Raw genomic sequence first — 14,661 nt, forward strand, 5'->3', positions numbered from 1 at the left:
TATAACTCAAACCATCAAGTCCCAGTAGCATCCTAGTAAATCTGTTCTGCAGTCTTTCTAGTTTAATAATGTTTGATTATTCTTCCCCAGAGAGCAGTGGAGGCTGGGTCAATGAATTCATTCAAGGCTGAGTTAGATAATTTTTGAAAGACAAAGGTACCGGAGTTATGGAGGACAGAGAGAGAGTGGAGTTGAGTTTACAATTGGGGGTGTTGTTTGGCATTAACCTATCTAAAATACGTGGGTTCAATCCAATGTTACAAGAACACTAAATGAAGAAAAATGTAGATAAAGACAAAATACTGTGGATGCTGGAATCTGAAACAAAGACAGAAAATGCTGGAAAATTTCAGCAGGTCTGACAGCATCTGTGGAGGGAGAATAGAGCCAATGTTTTAAGCGTGAATGATCCTTTGTCAGACGAAGCTTTTGACACAGTTCTGAGCTCTGACAAAGGGTCATCCTGTTCGAAACATTGGCTCTGTTCTCTTTCCGAAAAAAATCTACATTCAGTTGTCCAAGCAGTACATATTTGATTAAAAAGAACACCCATTTTCCATTTAAAATAAGATCTTAGAAACATTTTTGTGGACATTGTCAATTCATTTCCCATGTAGTTTCAGTGGGAATGACTACTAGGGCAATCTAAAGCTTTCCGCTTCTACGAAAATCTGCAACATAGCCAACTTGTCAATTAGAATGTTGGCCACCTGCAATTTACAGCATATATCATCTTCAAAGAAAATCAACGCTAGTGATGAAGAGAAACAAACCAAGCTGTCAACTGTTCTATTTCCAAGCTCTGCGATGCTGCCATATGGAATAACATGGTTCATTATCTAACTATGTCATTTTAGGGAAGATGCCATTATTTAATCTTTTGAAGTTAATTCATTAGAAAGTCCAGTTTCCTTACACAATGGATTGTTCAATCATATACACTCCCCCCTATTGACTATCCTCCTCCTCTATGCAAAATTAAGCTTCTTCCCCAATTCCTCTGCAAATAAAAATTAGACAGTATGGTTAATATTTCTGTAAGTCATCTACTCCAAACACGTCAATCCAGCTCACTATTGAAGATGTCCATCTTAATCCCCCAAGTCAAATGGTTGCTCTGAGAATTTGTTTTCTCTCCACTATTCTGTCTTCACTTGCTCATGGTTAGCACATCTATTTTGCTTCAGACCACTTGCCCTAAGCTGGGAAGGATTACATCACTGGGACTTTGCCACTGTGCTGTGAAATATTTGGCTCAAAAGAAAATCAGTTAACTCCTTAGTCCCTTGAAGAGTTGCTAAGAAGTGTAATGCAAGAGTGGATTTGACCTCACCATGTCATGTCATCCTATCCCCAAGCACTGTAGGCAACTGGATTTCCAAACCAAAAGTAGCTTCTAGTTAAGTGGCATGTGGAAAAAGGGTCGGGTTTTGCAGACCCTAATTGAAATTTCTTTTGTTGAAATGCAGAAGGTTGGCCTTTCTAAAGAAAGTTCAGATGGCGCACGACGCTCAAAGTCACCCCATTCCTTCTCTGCTTTTTCCTCTGCAGCTGAATTTCTCTTCCTGCTCTGGGGGGTATATCTCTGCTATGCAGTACGGACAGTACCATCAACATTTCATGAACCACGCTACATGGCTGTAGCTGTCCATAATGAACTCATTTTATCTGCTGTATTCCATACCTTCAGGTAAGATGACTGTTGGCTCTTAAACCTAATTAACTAAAAGCTGGGATGGTGGGGGATGCCTTTTTATTCTCTACTTTTCAAAGTAATTGGAGCAAGAGGAGGATTCTTTGAAAAATAATTCACGTGTTTATTCAATTCATGCCGCACAAATGCTTTGGCTGCAGTGTCTATTTTTCGTCAGTCCCTTTTCTATTTGACTAACCTTCCTCACGCAAGAATTACTGTAGTGCAGTCAACTGATAAACAGTGATCTCTTCACATTAATATAACATATCTCCCGGACCACCACTGGAGACTTGGAGTATGAGAGGTACTATAGTGAGACCTTACACCACACAGTGGTGACCACAATTTAGGGTACTGAGAACCTCCAGAGCACCATCTTTATTCATTTATTTTATTTATTCATTCATTAGTGTCACAAGTAGGTTTACATTAACACTGCAATTAAGTTACTGTGAAAATGCCCTAGTCGCCGCACTCCGGCGCCCGTTCGGATATACTGAGGGAGAATTTAGCATGACCAATGCACCTAACAGTCTTTTGGACTGTAGGAGGAAATCGGGACAGCAGGAGGAAACCCACACAGACATGGGGAGAATGTGCAAACTCCGCACAGACAGTTACGCAAACCGGGAATCGAACCCGGGTCCCTGGCGCTGTGAGGCAGCAGTGCTAACCACTGTGCCATCTTGTAGCAGATGGTCTGTGCCTTATGAATGTTTCCTGTATGTATATAACAAACAGTTGACCATGCATACCCAGATCCCCTTTAACTGATGACCATGTTGATTTTAATTGTGGCTTATGGTTAATTGGTGAGAGTGGGGGATTTTTATTGCACTGGCTGCGATGTACAGCAACATCATGAAATGGACAAAATAAATGTGCAGCAGCCTGAACAATCCTTCCCCCACTGTCACCATTTTTCAACTTGATTATCCACACTTACCTGATGAAGGACAGCGCTCCGAAAGCTTGTGATACCAAATAAACCTGTTGGACTTTAGCTTGGTGTTGTGAGACTTCTTACTGTGCCCACCCCAGTCCAATGATGGTATCTCTGCACCATGCTTATCAGGCTACTCATCATACGTACATTCTGTGATACTGGGGAGGAGCCTGTACATTTGAATGCAAGTTCTTTTACCCACTCATTTTGTGAAGTCATTAACCTGGCCATTTCCAATGCATTGAGCCCATTAACAAAATAGCCAACTGAGGAATTTAATTTTGACACCATCACTTCATTTCATGTCATTTCAGTCACCGCCTGTTTTTCAGTTTTTCCTCTGCTGTCCAATCTCACTGAGGACTGCACAAAGTTAATAGCAGCACTCACAGTGAAATGGGTGGCATGGCAGCACAGTGGTCAGCACTGCTGCCTCACAGCGACAAGGACCCAGGTTTGATTCCCGGCTTAGGTCACTGTCTGTATACTGTCACATTCTCCCCATGTCTGCGTGGGTTTCCTCCGGGTGCTCCAGTTTCCCCCCACAGTCCAAAAATGTGCTGGTTAGGTGCATTGGCCAAGCTAAGTTCTCCTTCAATGTATCTGAACAAGGGCCAGAGTGTGGTGAATAGGGAATTATCACAGTAACTTCATTGCACTGTTAATGTAAGCCAACTTGTAACTAATAAATAAACTTACTTTAAATGTGCTGGTCCTGTTTCATGGTGCTATTGCCTCTGGTGGAAGCAGTGGTGATAGATGTTATTTGCCTGAAGTAGTTCCTGTCAAATGCAGCTTTTGTTTCCATGGGTTCACATTTATAGAGGAACCAAAATTCACTTCTCAGTTGGAAATGAAGCTGGATCACACTGCAAGCTTGTTAGAGGCAAAATTATGAAGTGTCCCAGTCATATGTAAGGTTCTGTACACTACTGGGAATGATATAGTACCACCTTGGTTTATCTTAACATTGTTCCTCTTAAATTTTACTCAGCATTCAATTGTACCTGACTGCAGTGAATCCCTGTCATTGCCAATGCATCATTTGTCTGTGTTGCACATTTAATTGAGTACTGGAATCCTTCATGTGAACAGTTACTTGTGTAAAATAGGAATAGCCAGATGTATAAACACAAGGTGCTTAATCCTTTTTCTAGGTTTTCAGATTCTGTAATTACCATTACAAGCTTGGGTAATCTAGGTCAAACCGCATGCCACTGTTGCTGCTGTAATGAGCCACCATGTCACAGCATAGCATATGTGCATGGCCCCCAACGCCATCTTCCATTGTGTGTACGTGAGCTGCTTGTATAATCCATGCCAATTTGTGCATGTTTCTGCACTGCAGAGAGCCCACTGATGCAAAACCAAAAAAAGCTTTTAGCTCTGTTGACAATTTGCAGGATCGGAGATGTGTCAACTTTTCAACAGCCGGAAGAATATATACACACATATTGGTTCTTCCGAATGTATCCAAATATATGTTTTCACTGGCTGTTTAAATTCCTGTTCAGGGGCTTGTTGATATACCTTAATAATTGAACAAAATAATATTGCCTCATCTGAAATGCATTTACTTTTATAACTCACTGTGTATGTAAAATCTAAGCGGTTCTACCCCCACAGAATTCTACCAGTGAGGAGCCGGCATAGGGAATTTACTACTCTTCATCATTTTTGTTTGAGTCTGGTGCAGGTTTTATAAATGATTAGAGCTGAATCTAAGTACAAGATTAAAATGTCAAAGTTGTGGAGCATGGCTGAAAAATGCCGTCAGCATCTTACAGTTAAAAAGTGTCTTTAAATGTGGAAGAATATCCCAAAGAACATGGCAAGGGCATAAATAGACAGAAATAAAAGACACTGAAGCAAAGGCGGGGGAGACATTATGAAAGGTTTGTAATAGATGTTAGTTTGAAGGAAGTTCTAAAAGGAAGAACGAGAGGCAGAGAGATGTTTCCAAAATTTGGCACAGACTGTCCCATGTGCTGGGTGAATGTCCACCATGGATTTGAGCACCCCCAATTTCTAAGGTAGGTAATTTTCACTTGAGGCTTCCTTTTCCTTCATTTTTACCTTTGCCATTCCACGACTCCAGCCTACCCCTAATCCATAGCCTTCTCGTTCTTTGTTGTTTTTATTCTGCAATCCTGTCTCTTTAGAAAAGCTCGATGTGTCACCATTTCCTCACTGGCCTCGTCTCTGCATTGCTCTCAATGTTGGTGATGTCTTGCGTGGAGGGACTTGCCCTTCACCTAGGTTTTTGTATTTGAATTATCCATATCCCGTAAACTACATTGAGCAGTAAGATTGTTGAACAACTATGGCATAAATTCATGCAAAGATATTTCCAATGTGATTTAAAATCAATTAACAGTAAAATCAAGAAAACTGGAATAAGCTTTGCTGGATTGCATTCTCTGAAAATATAGTAAGTAACACTATTATTATGTTCTTTGCAGTATATTGACTGTCTGGATTGCAAACATTGTTGCCTGCTGGTTCTCAATGTGTGGTCCTCCCCTTTTAAAAGGAAGAACTATTGTTTCAGCTCCATGCATGTTCAATTAGATTTCCTTCCCCAGGTCCAGTTTGGCAATTTGTTTGTCAACACACACATTATATCATAGGCAACTAATCAATTCTGTTCTATTTCTGCCGATCCAATACTGCATCACAGCAGTTAGCATCAGCAACTGGTCAGTTTCATCAGTAGGAAAGGGAGGGGATTCGCCTACTGCCCACTCAATGAATTGTGCACCATGAAAACGACCCTCAGTTGCCCTACAGATCCCAATTATTTAAATGTACACAACAGGGTAAGATTTTTCTCCATGTACTGTGCACAGAAGCATCAAAATCTGCTCACAAATAAAACCTAATGTCTTTGTTGACATAAAAGCTCATCTCTCCTCCAGCAACCTCACTCTTCCAACCACCAAAATGACCTGAAGCCAAATGCCATTGTTATCATCGTACTTTTAAAAACATGTTTGAAAAATGTTGCCAGCTTCTCTTCTTTCCCTCCAATGGATGGAGGTTTGAGAAATACAAAGCGTTTTTTTGAGATACAGCCAGATCTGTTACAACGTTGTTCCTGAACTATTCTGAATGTCTGTGTTGCTTTCAGGTTTTTAGTGCTGTCTTTGTTTTCAACTTATGTAAGTTAGTACCTGAAAGTCAAAGGCTTACATATCAGCTCTGGTCCAGTTGCCAGTACTGTTACTAGGTTTAGTCCTCACTATTAAGAACTATAGAATCTCTACAGTGCAAAAGGAGGCCATTTGGCCTATCAAGTGTGGACTGACCACAATTCCACCCAGGCCTAATTCCCCTAAAGCCCACCTATTTACCCTGCTAACCCCATAACACTAAGGGGCAATTTGGCATGGCCAATGAACCTAACCAGCACATTTTTGGACTATGGGAGGAAACTGGAGCACCCAGAAGAAACCCACACAAACATGAGGAGAATGTGCAAACTCCACACAAACAGTTACCCGAGCTGGAATTGAACCCAGGTCCCTGGCGCTGTGAGACAGCAGTGCTAACCACTGTGCCACCATGTCGCTCAAAGCTTGGGTTGGCTTTTATACTTTCCAGCAGGACGGGAATTGCACAGTCCACTTGCTCCCTCTTTCCCACCAAGGAAAAAAACTGTTAAACCGGAAAATAAGAGTACTCGTTCAAAATGGTCTTGTATACTTTAAAATGGAACATCAATAAAATGGGGAAATGAGAACATAGGTCTGAACTGTTTTTCCTTCTGGGCCGCTTTTCAGAACAAAGGGTCAGCTATCGGCTGGCCAATTGGCAGCCAGCCTGCAGGAATGCCAGACATTGAGCGTTATGAAGAGAACGTTGCGCCCATCAAGGTATCTCCAGGCAGGACATCCAGCTGGAGAGCTTTTAAGCCACTGACCAGTCCTGGGGGAGGAGGGACCGGTACAAACTGGACTGGTTACACACAGGCGGAACCGGGACTGATGTTCTTGGGGGAGTATTTGCTAGAGTGGTTGGGAACAGTTTATAGTAAAATAGCAAGGGGATGTGAATGCATGCAAGGGGTCAGAAGAGACAAAATCAAGGACAAGAACAAAAGACAGAAAGCGCAATAAGAAAAGTGATTGGCAGAGAAATCAAGAGCCAGAATCAAACAGGGTCATGGTGAAAAATAATGAGAATGGGGCAAAGAATGTTAAAATGACAAGCCTTGAGGCTCTGTGCCTTAATGTGTAGAGCATTTGCAATAAGGTGGATGAATTAATCGTGCAAATAGATGTAAAGGGGTATGATATGGTTGGGATTACAGATACATGGCTGCAGGATGACCAAAGATGGGAATTGATAAACCCATATTTTAAGGTGAGGAGGAGAGATACAAATGTCTCCAAAGGGGCACTTATTTCACATAGAGGGTGGTGAGTGTCTGGAACGAGCTGCCAGAGGCAGTAATAGAGGCGGGTACAATTATGTCTTTTAAAAAACATTTAGATACATGGCTAAGATGGGTATAGAGGGGTGTGGGCTAAATGCAGGCAATTGGGATTAGCTTAAGAGTAAAAACTTAGGGTGGCACAGACAAGTTGGGCCAAAGGGCCTGTTTCCATGCTGTAAATCTCTTTAACTGTGACTCTATTACCATCCAAGGGTATTCAATATTTTGGAAGGACAAACAAAAAGGAAAAAGGAATGGGGTTGCATTGCTGATTTACGAGGAAATTAACATAATAATGTGGGAGGATATCAGCTGCAAAGGTAGAGCTGAGAAACACCATGGGGCAAAAAATCATTATTGAACATAAGAACATAAGAAATAGGAGCAGGAGTAGGCCATCTAGCCCTTCGAGCCTGCCCCACCATTCAATAAGATCATGGCTGATCTGTCGTGGCTCAGTTCCACATTCCCGCCCTCTCCCCATAACCCTTAATCCCCTCTCTTATCAAAAACCTATCAACCCACGTCTTAAAAATATTTAGCGAGGCAGCCTCCACTACCTCAACGGGCAGAGAATTCCAGAGATTCACTACCCTTTGAGTGAAGAAGTTCCTCCTCAACTCCGTTCTAAACCGTCCCCCCTTTATCTTGAGGCTGTGCCCCCTAGTCCTACTGTCCTTTCTGAGCAGGAAGAGCCTCTCCACCTCTATCCTATCCATCCCATTCATCATCTTATACGTCTCAATGAGATCTCCCCTCATTCTTCTAAACTCTAACGAGTACAAGCCTAGTTTATTCAGCCTCTCTTCGTAGCTCAACCCCCTCAACTCCGGTGTCAGCCTAGTAAACCTCCTCTGCACTCCCTCCAAGGCCAAAATATCCTTGCGTAAGTATGGAGACCAAAATTGCACACAGTACTCCAGCTGCGGCCTCACCAATGCCCTATACAGCTGCAGCAAGACCTCCCTACTTTTATATTCAATCCCCCTCGCTATGAAGGCCAGCATCCCATTATTGGGGTTTTATATAAACCCCCAAACTATAGTGGCGATGTTGGGAATTCCACTAAACAGGTAAAGATGCATGTGATTTAGCAACATCTGTAATTATGGGTGACTTTAATTTACATATAAATTAAGCAGATCAAATTAGTAACAATGCCATAGAGAAGGAATTCCTGGAGTGTATATGGGATGGTTTTCTAAACCAAAGTGTTGAGGACCCAAACGGAGAAGAGGCTATCCTGGAGTATTGTGTAATGAGAAAGGAATAATTGGCAATTTAGTTGTGCGAAGCCCCTGGGGATGAGTGGCCATAATATGATAGGATGGGTCATCAAGATAGAGGGTGATGCAGTTGATCCTGAGATTAGTGTCCTGAACCTAAATTAAGGAAACTATGATGGTATGAGGTGCGAGTTGACTGTGATAATGGATTGGCAAACATTATTTAAAAGGATGATGGTGGATAGGCAATGACAAACATTCAAAGAACACATGGGTGAACTGCAACAATTGTTCATTCCTGTCTGGCAGAAAGAAAAGGGAAAGATGGCCAAATTATGGCTTACCAGTCAAACAGAATAGGAGAATGAGCTTGGTTCTGGTCACCTAGTTAAAGATCCATTTCTCTCTTACCTTTCCTGTCTAATTTTACTTACCTTCTGGGAGGGGAACTGTGAGGGGCACCTCTACTGGGTTGATAAAGACGGAGTGAGGTTTTGGGCCTTCACCTACCTTCTGGGAGAGGAGACAGCTAAACCCACAAGGGACACTTACACTGGGATAGTTGTTAAGTACGGAGTGAGGCTCGGGGCCTTCATCTGCCTACTGGGAGAGGAGACAGCTGGACCTGTAAGGAAAAGCTCTACGGGGGCAGCAGGCTGAGTTTGAAACTGAAATCCAGCAGCAATGTCAGAGGAAAATGGTAAATTCATTGATTGGCAAGAAACTGCTGTTCAGGATTTTAGTCAATTAGCTTAAACTAGAGAAATGGATCATTCATAAAAAAGTAGCTCCTTGAATTTCAATAAGGAACACTAGCAATAGGGAAGTAAAGTTAAATCAAGCAAAGTGAATTAAGGTAATAAAGTAAACAAAATAAGATGAAGTTGGCAGACAGCGCTGAGGAGAAAAAGAGAACTTCAGAAAGAGCAAAGCCAGGAGGATAAAAGAGCAAGACAAAGAGAGAGACTGGAGCCAACGCCAGGATGATAGAAGAACCAGGCTGAGAATGGAACTGGGAGGATGTAAGAGTGGGATTGAAAATGGAATGCCAGCTTGGACTTTGGAGATCCTGAGGTGATGTCAGGATTTAAAAATGATCAGGGCAAATGGAAGCAACTGATTGTGTGTTTATGGTAGGGTAAGGATTTACGACTTTATTGCTTATGATTTGAAAGGTTTTTATTTTAAGTTTTATAGTTTGTAGTGACAAGAAGAAAATTATTTGACTTTAAGTATCTTTCAAAAGGTTTAAAAACAGGTCATGGCAAAAGAGTGCAAAGCTGTGGTGTGCTCCTCCTCCTCCATGTGGGAAGCCAGGAACATTTTCAGTGTCTGGGGTCTTGTGTGCAGGAATTATCTCTGGCTGCAGCTCCTGGAAGTCCAGGTTTCGGAGCTGGAGTGGTGACTGGAGATACTTTGGAGCATCCGCGAAGCGGAGAATATCACGAATAGCGTGTATAAAGAGGTCGTCAACATAGGCTAAGACCCCACAGTCAGGAAGAGAATGGGTGACCACCAGGAAGAGCAAAAGCATTAGGGAGCCAGTAAAGGAATCTCCTGTAGCCATTCCTCTGCAAAACAGATATACTATCTTGGATACTACCGAGGCAAATGTCCTTTCAGGGGAAAGCGGCAATAGTCAAATTCATTACACCAGTTGACATTGCTGCACAGGGGAGGAGTAAAAAGTGTGGGAAAGCAATAGTTACAGTGAATTCAATTGTAAGGGGAATAGATAGATATTCCATAAAATGGCAGGGGGATGGGGATGTATGCAAGGGGGTGGCAGGGGTGGGGGAAACATGGACAAGAACACAAGACAGAAAGGGCAATAAGGAAAGAGATTGGCAGAGAAAACAATGGCCAGAATCAAACAGGGCCATACTGAAAAATAACAGGAATGGGACAAAGAGTATTAAATTCTTAGAAGAGAAATTTAAGGCTTTGTGCCTTAATACACATAACATTCTCAATAAAGCGGTTGAAGTAATCGCAAATAAATGTAAATGGGTATGACATAGTTGGGATTACAGACTCATGGCTGCAGAGTGACCAGGGATAGGAACTGATCACTCAGCATTTAGGAAGGCAGACAAAAAGGTAAAGATGATGGGGTTGCATTACTGTGAGGAAGGATAGTAGCTCCAACAAAGTGGAATCTGTATGGGTAGAGCTGAGAAACACCAAGAGGCAAAAAAAATTATTGGGGTTATATGTAAACCCCCAAACTGTAGTGGTGATTTTGGGAATTCCATTAAACAGGCAATTAAAGATGCATGTGATAAAGCAACATTTGTAATTATGGATGACTTTAACTTACATATAAAGTAAGCAAATCAAATTAGTAACAATGCCCATAGAGGAGGAATTCCTGGAGTGTATATGGGATGGTTTTCTAAAGCAATACATTGAGGAACCAAACAGAGAAGAGCCTATCCTAGGGTATTGTGTAATGAGAAAGAAATAATTGGCAATCTAGTTGTGTGAGGCCTTTTGGGGTGAGTGAGTATAATATGATAGAATTGGTCATCAAGGTGGAGGATGAGGTAGTTGATCCTGAGATTGGTGTCCAGAATCTAAGTAAAGGAAGCTGTGATGATATGAGGTGTGAGTTGGCTGAGATGGATTAGGAAATATCACTTAAAGAAATGATGGTAGATAGGCAATGACAAACATTCAAAGAGCACATGGGTGAACTGCAACAATTGTTCGTTCCTGTATGGTGGGTAAAAAGATGGGAAAAGTGGCTAAATTATTTTAAGTTTATGTTTATTTATGTCACAAGTAGGCAATGCAGTTACTGTAAAAATCCCAAGTCGACACACTCTGCCACCTGTTCAGGTACACTGAAGGAGAGTTTAGCATGGCTAATGTACCTAACCAGCACATCTTTCAACTATGGGAGGAATCTGGAGCATCCAGAGGAAACCCACCCAGGGCCACTGTGCATGTGCCAATTTCAGCACTGTCAGATTGGTGCTATGCTGCCAGCCTCCTCAGCAGGAATAGGCCCTGCCCCAGCTTTTTGGTTTGATTTACGCTGGTGCACTCTGCAGTGCGCAGACTGTGAGAGATTCAATTTGAAACTCTCTCTGAAAAAAAGCAGTGTTACTTACTACAGTTTTTAATGAATTTGGCACTTAGAATTTTTTTTGGAGAACCGCCTCTCACATTTCTAAAGGGAATCTGGGACTGAAAACCCAATGGCATAAATTAGATATCTAAATGCCTGTTTATATCTAACTGCATTGCAAAATTGTTCAGTCAAAACACCCCAGTCATAATAGATTATATCATCAGTGGTAAATAATGCATATAAAAATGTAGTGTTATTAGGAGACAGCAAAGCTGAGATAGCATCAGCCATGTCTGTAAGCCTGACACACATATTGGTAATTCTGGTAATATATTGCAATTTTACGTATCCAATGCCCAACACATCTCTGAATCTGTAGCTGGGAGATATAGGAAAGTATGATAATAAGCTGACTGCCAAATATTATGTGCAATTAACCCACTTCATGCTGCACAGCTTTGCACTTATTTCCACTTAGCAATAAATTATAGCCATATCAAAAACTGCAGCCTTAAGTGTTACTTCTGTAGCTTACCACTAATGGTCAATCAAATCAACTTTATGTTATCTAAAATGCAGAGAAGCTCTACAATTATCCCCCCAAGGACATCTCTTCAAACGTGTGCAGTTAGTTGGCAGCCAGTGCCGTTGAATCGAAAAAAGGTGGCATGATCGCACAGTGGTTAGCACTGCTGCCTCACGATTCCCAGCTTGGGTCACTGTCTGTGTGGAGTTTGCACATTCTCCCCACATCTGCATGGGTTTCTTCCAGGTGCTCCAGTTTCCTCCTACAGTCCAAAGGTGTGTGAGTTAGATTGATTGGCCATGCTGAATTGCCCCTTAGTGTCCCCGGATGCATAGGCTAGAGAGATTAGAGGGGCAATTATGTGGTGTTAAGGGGATAGGGGCTGTGTGGAATTGTGGTTGGTGCAGAATTGATGGGCTGAATGGCCTCCCTTTACACTACTGATTCTATAAACAGTGGGTGCACAGATTTTATTAAACTCATCACTGTCACATTTATAGATGCCAGTTAACTTGGCTGGCAGGGAGTGCTTGTGACTGCTGGCTTCTTCTGCAAGCTTTGCCCAATACCACTCAGATCTGAACGGAAACATTACCACAATACAAACAGTTATGGATCACGCCCATGATAGATACAATAGCTCAAATCTCCTGATCAGGATTGGAACGCCTATTTTGATCAGACAAAAATCATCCTCACTTACTTTCCTCCAATTTATCTGGGCAATCGTCCGATAGAGGAGTCTTCCAGACTGACTCAAGCACAGGGAACATTAGAACATAGAACATAGAACACTACAGCGCAGAACAGGCCCTTCGGCCCACGATGTTGCGCCGACCAGTTAAAAAACAATGACCCTCTAACCTAAACCAATCCCTTTCCATCCATAAACCTATCCACGGATCTCTTAAACGCCCCCAAACTAGGCGCATTTACAACTGCAGCAGGCAGGGCATTCCAATCCCTCACCACCCTCTGGGTAAAGAACCTACCTCTGACATCCGTCCTATAACTACCACCCCTTAATTTAAAGCTATGCCCCCTTGTGCTAGCTTTCTCCATCCGAGGAAAAAGGCTATCACTGTCCACCCTATCTAAACCTCTAATCATCTTATATGTTTCAATAAGGTCCCCTCTTAGCCGCCTTCTTTCTAACAAAAACAACCTCAAATCCCTCAGTCTCTCCTCATAGGACCTCCCCTCCATACCAGGCAACATCCTGGTAAACCTCCTCTGCACCGTCTCCAAAGCCTCCACATCCTTCCTATAATGTGGGGACCAGAACTGCACACAATACTCCAAGTGCGGCCGCACCAGAGTTTTGTACAGTTGCAACATGACGCTGCGGCTCCTAAATTCAATCCCCAAATTCCAATCCCATTGGAAGGAGTTCCCTCTTTTTTAGCACTAGTTGCCATACTCTGTAAGTCCTGGAGTTTAAATGTCTCAAAGTTTATTTGTAAAGCCACCAAGAAAATGTAAGTCTGTAAGAGAATAAGGTGAATGAGGAAAGTGGGGAAGGAGCAAGACAAGTTAGGGTGGCAGGTGGTCAGTTCAGGTTGTGCTGGGGTGGGGAGGGGGAGGGCAGTGTTGAGGTCAGGTTGGGTCAAAGGGGGTCAGATGATTAGGTTGGGTCAGGGATAATCTGATGATGGGGGCTACTCAGGCTAGGTCGTTCAGATCAGAGGGTTGTATGTTCTGTAGGTACACAGGAGCTAAGACTCAGATTCTTCAGTTTAACCTTTTCTGGATACCACTCCAGGTAAATAAGTCAGAACCAACCAAATTGTCTGACTCTTAACTCGAGTTGGGAGTTTTTCAGAGGATCCCAGTGAGTGGAGGAATTGGTCATTGGAAATTCAAATTTCCTGGGCAATTTCCACCCATTCAGCACACTGGGACTTCTGAGGGCTTCTATTGTGCACACTTTGAAGGTTACATCCAGCCACTAACTATCCAGAGACTGGTAGATCAGGGGCCAATGTTTTACAACCCTGCATGTTGAAGTCACCTGATGCAGGTGTATTGAGTAAATATTAGACGTGGCCTGTTCATTGGTTACTTCTAGACATTAGTGACTAAGGCAAAATGTTCCTTTCTATCGTGTAAAATAGCATGCCATTGTACTTATTTTGGACTCTGCTTCACATATGTGCCTGTACTCTTCTCAGTGTAATTGGGTATAACATTCATGGTTTGAATTCTAAATCTCATGTCAACCGCAAAAGTGTAACCACACAGGTTGACAGCAGATAAGGGGTCCATCCACTCTGTTGGGTCTGTGTTGATTCTATGTTGCCGCTAACCAAAATTAATTCCATGGCCTTGCTTTCTGCCCGCACTATGTAACTGAACAAGGCCCACAGCCCAGTGCCGATCCTGTTATGGCACATCAAGGTGATATATTCATAAATTAATTCAAAACCTATTGAATATCCTTCCTTTCTCGACCGAGTCAAAATTAGCTAAATGTTCTATTTCTTTGCTTCAAACTGTGCAATTGGAAATCTTCCCATACCGTTACCACCTGTATTCAGATGTGTCACACTTGTTAGTGAGGCCACGGAGAAAGCTCATTTCAGCAGTGTCATGCCTGAACCTTTCACATATCTGGTGGCACAGCGGTTAGCACTGCTGCCTCACTGCGCCAGGGACCTGAGTTCGATTCCTGGCTTGGGTCAATGACTGTGCGGAGTCTGCCTGTTCTCCCGTGTCTGCGTGAGTTTCCTACAGGTACTCCAGTTTCCTCTGAA

General features: G+C 42.5%; 1 protein-coding gene across 1 annotated transcript in view; it reads left to right on the forward strand.

The window, feature by feature from the left end:
* The window catches only part of gpr158a (G protein-coupled receptor 158a), a 454,718-nt gene that overhangs the window by 394,162 nt on the left and 45,895 nt on the right, over positions 1-14,661 (forward strand). The window contains exon 8 of the mRNA XM_080211391.1: positions 1,552-1,690. Within this exon, the coding sequence (XP_080067517.1) occupies positions 1,552-1,690 (139 nt within the window). The remainder of the gene's footprint in view (positions 1-1,551; positions 1,691-14,661) is intronic.

Source organism: Carcharhinus amblyrhynchos, chromosome 2 (assembly GCF_965287045.1).
Source record: "Carcharhinus amblyrhynchos chromosome 2, sCarAmb.v2.hapA, whole genome shotgun sequence".
Classification (NCBI taxonomy): Eukaryota; Metazoa; Chordata; class Chondrichthyes; order Carcharhiniformes; family Carcharhinidae; genus Carcharhinus; species Carcharhinus amblyrhynchos.